The following is a 12783-nucleotide window of genomic DNA, read 5'->3' as shown; positions in this document are numbered from 1 at the left end:
TATACATCGATTGAGATTTCACTTCTTTGAAAATGATGAATAGGTAACTATCTTGACAAAAAAATGGACTGATCTCCACATGTTTTGTGTGAAGCCATATATCTGAATATTGCTGGAATATTGAAAACCTTTCACTCACTCTACGTTAAAGTCTTCACGGCCAGTCCTCTACTTTTCATCAACGCCCACTATTGTCCACACATAAGTTTACCAGCACTCCAGTTGGTTTCAACGACCGAGTGTAAACAGTATTAAGAATACTCGCATTATCAGTCTTTACCAAAAACCGTTTTACTGGACCTCATTATAAAAAATAAATAAAAACATTCCTTGATTGACACCCCGACATCAACGAATATGATAAACACATAATTTGCTCAATCAGGCGATGGTGCTTGGCGATGTTGATAACGATAAGGTAAACTGCAACTTTGGGTTTTTGTTTTACTTTCTGAGACTCACTTAGACAATAAGCTATAATAACAAAGATTTCTGTTTGAAGTGACTGCTTTCGTCGAACATCTATAACTTTGATCCCATTAAATTATGACAGGATTGTCGCTGCATTGAATGATAATGACTAACACTCTAGGTTCAGAAGTGTTTGTTATTTTATTGGATTTGGAAAATCCAAAGGTTAATAGTCTTGCACTTATCAATAGTAAAAAACTAAATTTGACTGACTCAATCAAATCATGGTATGATTATGGTCGCTGCACTGACTACAATGGAATGATAATGTCTGTAACACTCCAGCCTTAGAAGCGTTTGTCGAAAGTCTTATGTTTGTTAAAAACTCATAGACCTCTAAATTTGTCTGATTTACTTTGAACAAAAACTCAGCACAATTATTGCATCTGACTATTAGCATGTGTGGAGTCCTACTGTATTATGCTTCTTCTGTTTATAGTATAATGAGCTTGTTGTGGGGAACATCGATGGAGACTTGTCAGTCTTTAAAGGCAGCAGTGTCACACCATGGAGAAAGACCTCCGATCTTGGAATGGTTTGTAGATTAGAATCACTTCTGTCAATGTAGACATTAGCATTCACTGATATTACAGTTTCAGAAAAAGGATCTCCATGTGTTGACAATCCAGCTAATTTTGTACCAGTGACTTAGGTAAACTGACCACATTTTTGCAAAACACAACTATTCTCTGTAAATTTCCACAGATTAGTAGTCATTTCTTACCTTATTTCTCTGTTAGTCTCTATTACTGACCTGAGAAATGATACCTAATAAAATATTCATCCCATTCATTTCTCATCCTCTGCATATTTGTAATATCCAATACTCATAATTCCTATCCAGCCTGTCACTTGGAATGTGCTGTTATATAGGGACCCTTCAGAAACATCAGTGGTATGGAGAATCATTTTTATCATCTTTATGTGTACCTCTTTTTTGGAGACTTTATATTTCTCTTTACATATACCTGACCATATTGCAGCGATAGTTATGCATGGCTATTATTACCTCAAAGTCATTTCAAAGATGATCATGTTCAAATATTTTGTTTTCATCTTTTCAGATAACATGTATAGGTCTAGGAGATATATGCAATAAAGGAAAGGTAATCCTAATTTGTTTCAAGCAAAAGGAATTCTAAAGAACACTTAACAATGATGTATTTTAGGTGGCAGAAATAAGAGGGAAAGTGTCCTTGTCATAATACGATTGAAAATGAAACTGAAAGAAGATGTCAAAAACTTTTAGTTATTTTTTTGTTCCCATGAAGGTCCAAGTTAAACTGGTCTTCCATATCCCATTCTTGTCATAAGAGGCAACATAAAATGCTTGCTACGAGTTATTTTTTACTTTTATATAAACTACCACATTCACTGCATTAAGCATCCACCTTAACAACTGCAAGACAAGTCTCTCTAATCCTTATGACCTCTGAAGATCCGACTTAGAATTGGTCTTTATGCTCTTATGCTTGTTGTAAATGGCACTGAGTAAGTGAGTTTAGTTTTACGCCGCACTCAGCAATATTCCAGCTATATGGCGGCTGTCTGTAAATAATCGAGCCTGGACCAGACAATCCAGTGATCAACAGCATGAGCATCGATCTGCACAATTGGGAACCGATGACATGTGTCAACCAAGCCAGCGAGCCTGACCACCAAATCCTGTTAGTCATCTCTTACGACCAGCATGGGTTACTGAAGATTCATTCTAACCCAGACCTTCACGGGTCTAAATGGCACTGAATAGGATCTGGTTGATCTGTGTCAAAATTTTCCAAATGTGTAGATCGATGTTTATGATGTCAATCCCTGAATTATCTGGTCCAGACTTATAGAGTAATATAGACCACGATCATATGGCTGGATTATTGCTGAGTCTGGCATTATACAACAAATAAACTATGGTAGTTTATAGGACCATACTTGTGTTTGAGGGTTTCAAAAAGGGGAAAATGTCTGAGTTTTTTTTCCCCACATCAAGCTGAAATGCTGTAAAATATAACTGTGATACTTTACAAAGCAGCTCTGCACACAACTAACTCACTCACTCATTACAGATATCACATTTTTATTCAGGTTTACGACATTAAGCTTATAATCACATTTGTTACATTTATGGTTGTTATGGTTACAGAACAACCTGGTTTGTCTGACAGCTGAAGGTTGGTGCTACATCTTCGACATCAGGCCGGAGGGCAGCTCAGAGGTAGGTGTCTATGTTACCTGTGTCCTGGGTGTATAGGGGTAAACATGTCTTGGCACACCGATATGATGTCCTCTGACTTTTTCATTGCACTTGTTGACAGTTCCTCAAAGAAGATGAGAGTGATATTGACATTAGAATCCTCAAGCCTGCCTACACACAACATCTCCCAGCCAACGGCAAGGTGATGCTGATAGCTGATACAGGTAACTGTCATAGTCAGTGTAGGTAACTGTCACAGCTGATACAGGTAACTGTCTTAGTCAGTGTAGGTAACTGTCACAGCCGATACAGGTAACTGTCACAGCTGATACAGGTAACTGTCATGGCAGAAACAGGTAACTGTCATAGCTGATACAGGTAACTGTCATGGCAGAAACAGGTAACTGTCATAGCTGATACAGGTAACTGTCACAGCTGATACAGGTAACTGTCATGGCAGATACAGGTAACTGTCATAGCTGATACAGGTAACTGTCATAGCCGATACAGGTAACTGTCACAGCTGATACAGGTAACTGTCATAGGCGATACAGGTAACTGTCATAGCAGATACAGGTAACTGTCACAGCTGATACAGGCAACTGTCATGGCCGATACAGGTAACTGTCATGGCCGATACAGGTAACTGTCACAGCTGATACAGGTAACTGTCATGGCTGATACAGGTAACTGTCATAGCAGATACAGGTAACTGTCACAGCTGATACAGGTATACAGGTAACTAACTGTCACAGCTGATACAGGTAACTGTCATAGCCGATACGTCATAGCAGGGTAACTGTCATGGCTGATACAGGTAACTGTCATAGCTGATACAGGTAACTGTCATAGCCGATACAGGTAACTGTCACAGCTGATACAGGTAACTGTCATAGCAGATACAGGTAACTGTCATAGCTGATACAGGTAACTGTCATAGCCGATACAGGTAACTGTCATAGCCGATACAGGTAACTGTCATAGCCGATACAGGTAACTGTCATAGCTGATACAGGTAACTGTCATAGCCGATACAGGTAACTGTCATACAGCTGTCATACAGGTAACAGGTGTCATAGCAGATACAGGTAACTGTCATAGCTGTCATACAGGGTAACTGTCATAACTGTCATAGCCAGATACAGGTAACTGTCATAGGCTGATACAGGTAACTGTCATAGCCGATACAGGTAACTGTCATAGCTGATACAGGTAACTGTAACTGTCATAGCAGATACAGGTCAACTGTCACAGGTAACTGTCATAGCCGATACAGGTAACTGTCATAGCCGATACAGGTAACTGTCATAGCCGATACAGGTAACTGTCATAGCTGATACAGGTAACTGTCATAGCAGATACAGGTAACTGTCATAGCAGATACAGGTAACTGTCACAGCTGATACAGGTAACTGTCATAGCCGATACAGGTAACTGTCACAGGCTGATAACTGTCACAGGTAACTGTCATAGCTGATACAGGTAACTGTCATAGCGAATCTGGGTAACTGTCATAGCTGATACAGGTAACTGTCATAGCTGATACAGGTAACTGTCATAGCATACAGGTATACAGATACAGGTAACTGTCATAGGCATACAGGTAACTGTCACAGCATAGCTGATACAGGTAACTGTCATGGCAGATACAGGTAAGTCATAGCTGATACAGGTAACTGTCATAGCCAATACAGGTAACTGTCATAGCCGATACAGGTAACTGTCATAGCCAATGCAGAATACAGGTAACTGTCATAGCCAATACAGGTAACTGTCACAGCTGATACAGGTAACTGTCATGGCAGATACAGGTAACTGTCATAGCAGATACAGGTAACTGTCATAGCAGATACAGGTAACTGTCATGGCAGATACAGGTAACTGTCACAGCTGATACAGGTAACTGTCATGGCAGATACAGGTAACTGTCATAGCCGATACAGGTAACTGTCATAGCAGATACAGGTAACTGTCATAGCCGATACAGGTAACTGTCATGGCAGATACAGGTAACTGTCATAGCAGATACAGGTAACTGTCATGGCAGATACAGGTAACTGTCATAGCCGATACAGGTAACTGTCATGGCAGATACAGGTAACTGTCATAGCTGATACAGGTAACTGTCATAGCCGATACAGGTAACTGTCACAGCTGATACAGGTAACTGTCATAGCCGATACAGGTAACTGTCATAGCCAATACAGGTAACTGTCACAGCTGATACAGGTAACTGTCATGGCCGATACAGGTAACTGTCATAGCTGATACAGGTAACTGTCATAGCCGATACAGGTAACTCTCATGGCTGATACAGGTAACTGTCATAGCAGATACAGGTCCCAGACACACGGACACAGAGGGTAAAGTCATGATTGAACTTTTATTCCCATGTTTTTAAGATGGTGATGGCCAGACAGAGTTGGTCGTTGGCTACTCAGACCGAGTGGTGCGGACTTTCCGATGGCAGTCAGGGCTGGACAGTGACGCCTACTCAACTGGACAGTTCATACAGCACCAGAAGTGGCAGCTGGCCGGTCAGGTGAGCTTTACACTGACTTGGTGAATATCGGTTCATATAGCACCAGAAGTGGCAGCTGGCTGGTCAGGTGAGCTGTACACTGACTTGGTGAATAACGGTTCATGCAGCACCAGAAGTAGTAGCTGGCTGGTCAGGTGAGCTATGACACTGACTTGGTGAATAGCGGTTCATGCAGCACCAGAAGTGGCAGCTGGCCGATCAGTTGAGCTATACACTGACTTGGTGAATAACAATTCATGCAGCACCAGAAGTGGCAGCTGGCCGATCAGGTGAGCTATACTCTGACTTGGTGAATAACAGTTCATGCAGCACCAGAAGTGGCAGCTGGCTGGTCAGGTGAGCTATACACTGACTTGGTGAATAACGGTTCATGCAGCACCAGAAGTAGTAGCTGGCTGGTCAGGTGAGCTATGACACTGACTTGGTGAATAGCGGTTCATGCAGCACCAGAAGTGGCAGCTGGCCGATCAGTTGAGCTATACACTGACTTGGTGAATAACGATTCATGCAGCGCCAGAAGTGGCAGCTGGCTGGTCAGGTGAGCTATACACTGACTTGGTGAATAACGGTTCATACAACAACACCAAGTGGCAGCTGGCCGGTCAGGTGAGCTATACACTGACTTGTTGAATAACGGTTCATACAACAACACAAAGTGGTAGCTGGCTGGTCAGGTGAGCTATACACTGACTTGGTGAATAACCTTCATACACCAACACCAAGTGGTACCTTTTCTGATGTAATTATTTGCAGATTCCTACAGTAGAATTGAGGGACATTGTAATTCTTGTCAGTCAAATAATTTGGGTTTACTTCGACTGCTCCATCACCGTACTGTCATTGTCATGTTGCTGTTGCCATATTGTTGCTATATAAACTGGTTGACACATTCCCTTTTTATGTAGATTGGATCCATTACGGTGAACAGTTGTGGTGAGGGCAAGCCTCAGCTGCTGGCGTCCCAACCTGGGGGAACGCTGGTCACACTGCTGCAGGGGACCAACATCAGGATAGAGCAGCCCCACATAGAACACAGGTCAGTCGTAGTCCCACATAGAACACAGGTCAGTCCCACATAGAACACAGGTCAGTCCCAAATAGAACACAGGTCAGTCCCACATAGAACACAGGCCAGTCATCTAATGATCTATAGAACACAGGTCAGCCCCACATAGAACACAGGTCAGCCCCACATAGAACACAGGTCAGCCCCACATAGAACACAGGTCAGTCATCTAATGATCTATAGAACACAGGTCAGTCGTAGTCCCACATAGAACACAGGTCAGCCCCACATAGAACACAGGTCAGCCCCACATAGAACACAGGTCAGTCATCTAATGATCTATAGAACACAGGTCAGTCGTAGTCCCACATGGAACACAGGTCAGCCCCACATAGAACACAGGTCAGTCATCTAATGATCTATAGAACACAGGTCAGTCGTAGTCCCACATAGAACACAGGTCAGCCCCACATAGAACACAGGTCAGCCCCACATAGAACACAGGTCAGCCCCACATAGAACACAGGTCAGTCATCTAATGATCTATAGAACACAGGTCAGTCGTAGTCCCACATAGAACACAGGCCAGTCATCTATAGAACACAGGTCAGTCCTACATAGAACACAGGTCGGTCATAGTCCTACATAAAACACAGGTCAGTGATCTATCGAACACAGGTCAGTGATCTATCGAACACAGGTCAGATGTCTATAAAACACAGGTCAGTCATCTGTAGAACACCGGTCAGTTTATCTGTAGAACAGAGGTCAGACGTCTATAGAACACAGGTCAGACCCACATGGGACACAGGTCAGTCATCTACAGGGCACAGATCTGTCATCTTTAGAAAACAGGTCGGTCCCAAATAAAACACTGGTCAATCCTGTTGCATAAAATATGTTTCATTAATACAGGTCTGCTAGATCTGGAAAAGTTGCCATGTCACATATCAAACACAAAGGAAGAGTGATAGCCCAGTGGTTAAAGTGTTTGCTGATCCCACCATATTCTGGGTTCTATTCCAGTGAGGAGTCAACTCAGCAGTCCTTTGTGTACCATCCCCTGGGGTCCTGCAGAGCTCGCAACAAGGAAGTGTCAACTGTCATCGTTGGTGGAATAAAACGAGAGAGAAAGGAAAAAGACGACAAAGCTTCCTCTTTCTATGCCCTGGCCACTCTAGATGGTAACTATCAGTGTTTCGACTCGCCCAGCAGGCACATGACATTGTTGAAATATGATTGATCTGAGGTTGCTACGTTGAAAGACATTTTATCAACATTGTATCAACATTGATATCTGATGCTAATGCACCATCAACATGTCAACATCATCACAACTTTCAAATCCCTAAATGAGCAAGGTATACCATTATTCAGTCATGACCGAATAAGTTGTAGTCTTTAGGGGATAATGGGGATATAAGATTTCTCAGAGCTTAGCTTGTAATCAGCAAGTCGACAATCTCACCAACTTGGACTCTGGTTTCCACAAAAATGGAAGTCTGACAACTGGTAGTGTAGATCACATACTTTGTGTACCCTTGAAATGACTCGTGTGAATCCGGGATAGTACTGAATCCCAAAAGTACTGGAGTCATTTCAATTTACACTTGTCAGAGGGGTAGACTAGAACAGTCAAACCTTGGCTGTGGTCTAAATGAGTTGTTTTTTTAGCTTTACGCCGCTTTTAGCAATATTTCACCAATATCACGGCGGGGGACAGCAGAAATGGGCTTCATACATTGTACCCTTATGGGGATTCGAACCCAGATCTTCAGCATGACGAGCAAATGCTTTAACCACTAGGCTACCCCTTGTGGGGATTCAAACCTGGATCTTCAGCATGACGAGCGAACGATTTTAATCACTAGGCTACTCCGACGCCGCCTATTGTCGGAAGACTTGATTCAGTGTGTTTTACTGTTTGCAGGTAGCCTTGTGCTTGTACAGTCTGACAAGACCGAGTCGGACAAGATCGTGTGGTCACTACAGGTCGATCACCAGCTGTTCTCTCTCCACAAACTGGACGTTACGGTCAGTGGAACAGACGCCAGTCGGTCAAGGGATAATATCCAACATTAACACAGGCTGTAGTTATATATAATTGAAAGTATGCATCTTCCAGGAGGAGCCAGAATAGTGATACTCGTTGCCCTCCATGAATTGAGGCTTTTAATAACTTTGAAAGATTATAGTCATTAACCTGGACATAATTTTGTGTGAAAAACTTGAAAGGTTACGGCAAATGTTGCATATGAAAAACAGATATATTATTTATTTGTATATGTGGCCCTGAGGCCAATAGTACATGTGTACAATAATAACAGTGCATTTATGCGCAACCTGTAAATACGCGAGTTATAGGAACATCAATAAATCCATAAACACCCATTCACAATTTACATTTTTTCTCTCAACATAAGTATGTGGTACAACACAAGGGCTACCTTAAACAACAAGTCAATATTTTCAGTGCGAAGTAGCATACAGAATTTTTCTCTCGACGGTTGGTTATAGAAAAAATATGTCAAATATGTTTCTCTTATTTCTAAATATTTCGGGCATACAAGTAATACATGGTACTCATCTTCTTGTGATAAATTGTAGATTGGACATTGGATATCTATTGCATTTGAAGTTTGGGCAAATCGCGCCGCTTGGACTTTGAAGTTGTAAGCGTTACATCTAAATTTAGTAAGCGTACGCTTAAGTTGTGGTGATTTAATGAGAAATACTACCCTTTGTGTAGTATGTAGAATAAGTGGGCGAAGAGTTTTGGACGCTTTTTAAGGAGAATTATTGTCTGTTATTCCTTGTACAAATTAGGTGTCAAGGATGTGGCACATATTGAAAGTATTTTCAACATTGTCATTTGTGCGTTGTGGGGAGTTGGTGGCTGTGAGATCTGAGACACACTGCACAGGAATGAGTGAGTGAGTTTAGTTTTACGCCGCTTTTAGCAGTCTTCCAGCAATGTCACAGCTGAGGACACCAGAAATGGGCTTCAAACATTGTACCCATGTGGGGAATCGAACCCGGGTCTTCGGCGTGACTTTACATTTCATGCAGTACATATGCTGACCTAACCATCAAATCTGCAGCCTTTACTACTGCATTTGTTACTTCTCTGATGATGGAGCGGTAGAGTAGCCTAGTGGTTAAAGTGTTCGCTTGTCACACCAAAGACCCGGGTTCGATTCCCCACATGGTACAATGTGTGAAGCCCATTTCTGATGACAAACCGTGATATTGCTATTCGTGATATTGGAATATTGCTAAAAGCGGTGAAAAACTAAACTCCCTCACTCACACTTCTCTGATGCTAATTAATATGTGTGGCAGTATGTCCTGGATGTGGATGGCCATGATAGGATCAAGTCTCAGAAGACACTATTGTCTTCATTGCAGGACATGTTACTATGGTAACCACAGAAAATTGTGTATTGTTCTTGTTGCTAAGGTTACTATGAAGAAGTTTCTGTGGTGTAGAATGTGTTTTCTTGTCTCTAGGGTAACAATCGTGAGGAGGTTGTATGTTGTTCCTGGGATGGGCAGACGTACATCGTCAACCACAGCCGTGAGGTGGTGAGGTACCAATTTGAAGAGAATGTTGCCGCTTTCTCTGCAGGTAGGTTTTTGAATATGAATAACTCTGAATTTTAATAAAATAGCTTAATCCTGTGGACCATTTGTTCAGAAGTGCACATCAAAGTTCAAGAAATATATTTCAAATACATCACACTTATTGCTTTGTTTTAAAAATACTTGTGAAGGTGTGGGTTCGTATTGGTCCTCAGGTACCCATGCTTGGCATGAGGTGACTAACAGGATATGTAACACATTATAAGTTGTATGCTTCTCTCGAGGGTAATACGGTCTGATGTATGCCTCTTTGAAGCAGTGTCACCTGAGCCGGTAGGAATATTGCTGAAACAACGACCAAACAAAAACTTGTTTTGAAAGAATCTTATTTTGGGGTCAGCTAATTCTTTAATGTCAATGGTGACGTGCCAACAAATTCTGTTAATGCACGAGAACATGCGTGATTTTGTTCAAAACTTGGCAGACATATCTATTCATGTATATGCAGAGCTCCAGATAAGATTTAGCTCATGTGGGTACTGTACCCACTGTATTTTTTTGGAGTGGGTATTATGAATGTTGAGTGGGTATTTCATTTTCCGTTACCCACTGCTTTCAAATATGTGCGTATTTCAGTCATTTTACACACCGAAGTATTGTGTCATCGAGTAAGTTTACTAAGCAGGTATGTTCTGCCTTACGTCATACCTAATTAAAACAAACTTAAATATAATGGAAATGATTTCATAAAAAAATCACTCATCCTATACTGACAGTACAACACTTGTCCTATACTAACAGTACAACTTGATAGCAATCGATGTCTTTTTCATTACGCAAGCGATTTTTATAAATATATTCCGTACGCATTTGTTTTAAACTTTTTGCGTATATAACATTTTAAATGCGTAATTGGTACGCAACAATTATTTTTCACTGCGTAATTGGAAATTTTCTATGCGTATTTTACCCGGATACGCAGCCTATGATATGTTTAAGTTGACCCAAACACATCAGAATGTGCGAATACAACAAAGAAGATGTAGACTTTGTGGCAGATGAATGATTGCTCTTATTGCAAGTAGCACGCTGATGTTCAGTATGTGTTTCAGGTTTCTTTGCTCTGCCAGACCAAGGCAACGTGCCATGTTTTGTGTACGCAACGTTCAACAACCGCATCTACATCTACTACAATATCAGCCTCCCCGAGGTGGAGTCCACCAACCTCCTCACCGTCATGGGCAGGAGAGACGACACGCGGCAGCTGCTGGCCAGGATGAACATTGATCGTATGTTCACGTTGATATAACAGACACTTATAGCTCTCATTTGATTACCCTGGTGCCATATTCAGACCATTAGAAGAATCTGTCGTCAGCAAGCAATGCTTGTTGTGTGACTGACTGAGTGAGTGAGTTGAGTTTTACGCCGCTTTTAATAATATTCCAACAATATCACATCTGGGGACAGCAGAAATGGGCCTCTCGCTTTGTACCCATGGGGAATCGAACCCGGGGCCTTGGTGTGATGAGCGAACGCTTTAACGACTGGGATACCCAACCGTCCTGCTTATTGTAAAAGATGATGTAAGATGGGTAGTCACACTTGCTGACTTCATTGGTGCCTGTCTTTCAGACCCTGGTCATTCAGCTCGAATATTGATGAGTGTGATGTTAAAAAAGCAACAAAAACTAAGAAATAACCCTTCACAAGGCATCCTTCAATAGTGAGATTTGATGAACTTTTAGATGAACTTTTAGAGCACATTTCCAAATAGCTGTAAGCAGAGGCCCAGATAAGCTGCGTATCCGGGTAAAATACGCATAGAATTACGCATTGAAAAATAATTGTTGCGTACCAATTACGCATTTAAAATGTTAGATACGCAAAAAGTTTAAAACAAATGCGTACATAAGATATTTATAAAAATCGCTTGCGTAATGAAAAAGGCATCGATTGCTATCAAGTTGTACTGTTAGTATAGGACTAGTGTTGTACTGTCAGTAAAGGGTGAGTGCTTTTTTATGAAATAATTTCCATTATATTTAAGTTGGTTTTGATTAGGTATGGCATAAGGCAGAACATACCTGCTTAGTAAACTTACTCAATGACGTAATACATGTACTTAGGTGAGTAAAGTGACTGAAATACGCACATATTTGAAAGCAGTGGGTAACGGAAAATGAAATACCCACTCAACATTCATAATAGCCACTCCAAAAAACTACAGTGGGTACAGAATCCACATGAGCTAAATCTTATCTGGAGCTCTGGCTGTAAGTATATTCTGTCAACTTTTTTTCAGTGATATATGTTTTTCTTGGTGCATGTTTCAGCTAAGCGATCCGACCAGCTGCGACAGCTGTATCACTGGGTGCTGTATGGCTTCCACGGCAAGACATGACCAACTGAGCAGACCTACACCTACCAACGGAAGACATGACCAACTGAGCAGACGTACGCCTACCAACGGAAGACATGACCAACTGAGCAGACCTACACCTACCAACGGAAGACATGACCAACTGAGCAGACCTACACCTACCAACGGAAGACATGACCAACTGAGCAGACCTACACCTACCAACGGAAGACATGACCAACTGAGCAGACCTACACCTACCAACGGAAGACATGACCAACTGAGCAGACGTACACCTACCAACGAAGACATGACCAACTGAGCAGGCGTACACCTACCAGCGGAAGACATGACCAACTGGAAGAACGGAAGACATGACCAACTGAGCAGACGTGCACCTACCAATGGAAGACATGACCAACTGAGCAGACCTACACCTACCAACGAAAGACATGACCAACCGAGCAGACGTACACCTACCATGGGAAATTCACAAGATTCTCGATACTTGCTGCACGATATTAGTTGCCAGTTTGTCAAGTAATGGTCTTTCTGATCTGACACAAAGAAAATATGATGAAGGGATTGCAATTTTGTGCACAAATCTTAAGTCGATGACATACTTTATTTCT

General features: G+C 41.7%; 1 protein-coding gene across 2 annotated transcripts; it reads left to right on the top strand.

Annotated features, from left to right (window-relative positions):
- Positions 1 to 376: 376 nt before the first annotated feature.
- On the top strand, positions 377 to 12450 carry LOC124268708 (KICSTOR complex protein ITFG2-like). 2 transcript variants are annotated; one of them, XM_046703699.1, is made up of 13 exons: positions 377 to 418; positions 911 to 1006; positions 1536 to 1577; positions 2609 to 2680; positions 2781 to 2883; positions 5062 to 5201; positions 6107 to 6237; positions 7234 to 7391; positions 8138 to 8241; positions 9718 to 9835; positions 10902 to 11078; positions 12126 to 12189; positions 12268 to 12450. In XM_046703699.1, the coding sequence occupies exons 1-13, from the start codon at positions 389 to 391 to the stop codon at positions 12269 to 12271; spliced, it is 1239 nt and encodes a 412-aa protein (XP_046559655.1). In that variant the 5' UTR covers positions 377 to 388; the 3' UTR covers positions 12272 to 12450. The 2 variants fall into 2 exon arrangements, with proteins under 2 accessions (XP_046559655.1, XP_046559654.1); XM_046703698.1 differs by having other exon boundaries at positions 12126 to 12450.
- The last annotated feature ends 333 nt before the right edge of the window (positions 12451 to 12783 follow it).

Source organism: Haliotis rubra, unplaced genomic scaffold (assembly GCF_003918875.1).
Source record: "Haliotis rubra isolate DU_JTF1 unplaced genomic scaffold, ASM391887v1 Scf14, whole genome shotgun sequence".
In the NCBI taxonomy this organism is placed as follows: Eukaryota; Metazoa; Mollusca; class Gastropoda; order Lepetellida; family Haliotidae; genus Haliotis; species Haliotis rubra.
The sequence above is the reverse complement of the archived record's forward strand: the minus strand, read 5'-3'. Positions and strand labels throughout refer to the sequence as shown.

Bases quoted from the DNA above. Each gene is read 5' to 3' on its own strand.
- LOC124268708 (XM_046703699.1), top strand. From the start codon at position 389: ATGGTGCTTGGCGATGTTGATAACGATAAG. The intron at 419-910 runs GTAAACTGCAAC...TTCTGTTTATAG, and splicing joins GCGATGTTGATAACGATAAG to TATAATGAGCTTGTTGTGGG. The intron at 8,242-9,717 runs GTCAGTGGAACA...TCTTGTCTCTAG, and splicing joins TCCACAAACTGGACGTTACG to GGTAACAATCGTGAGGAGGT.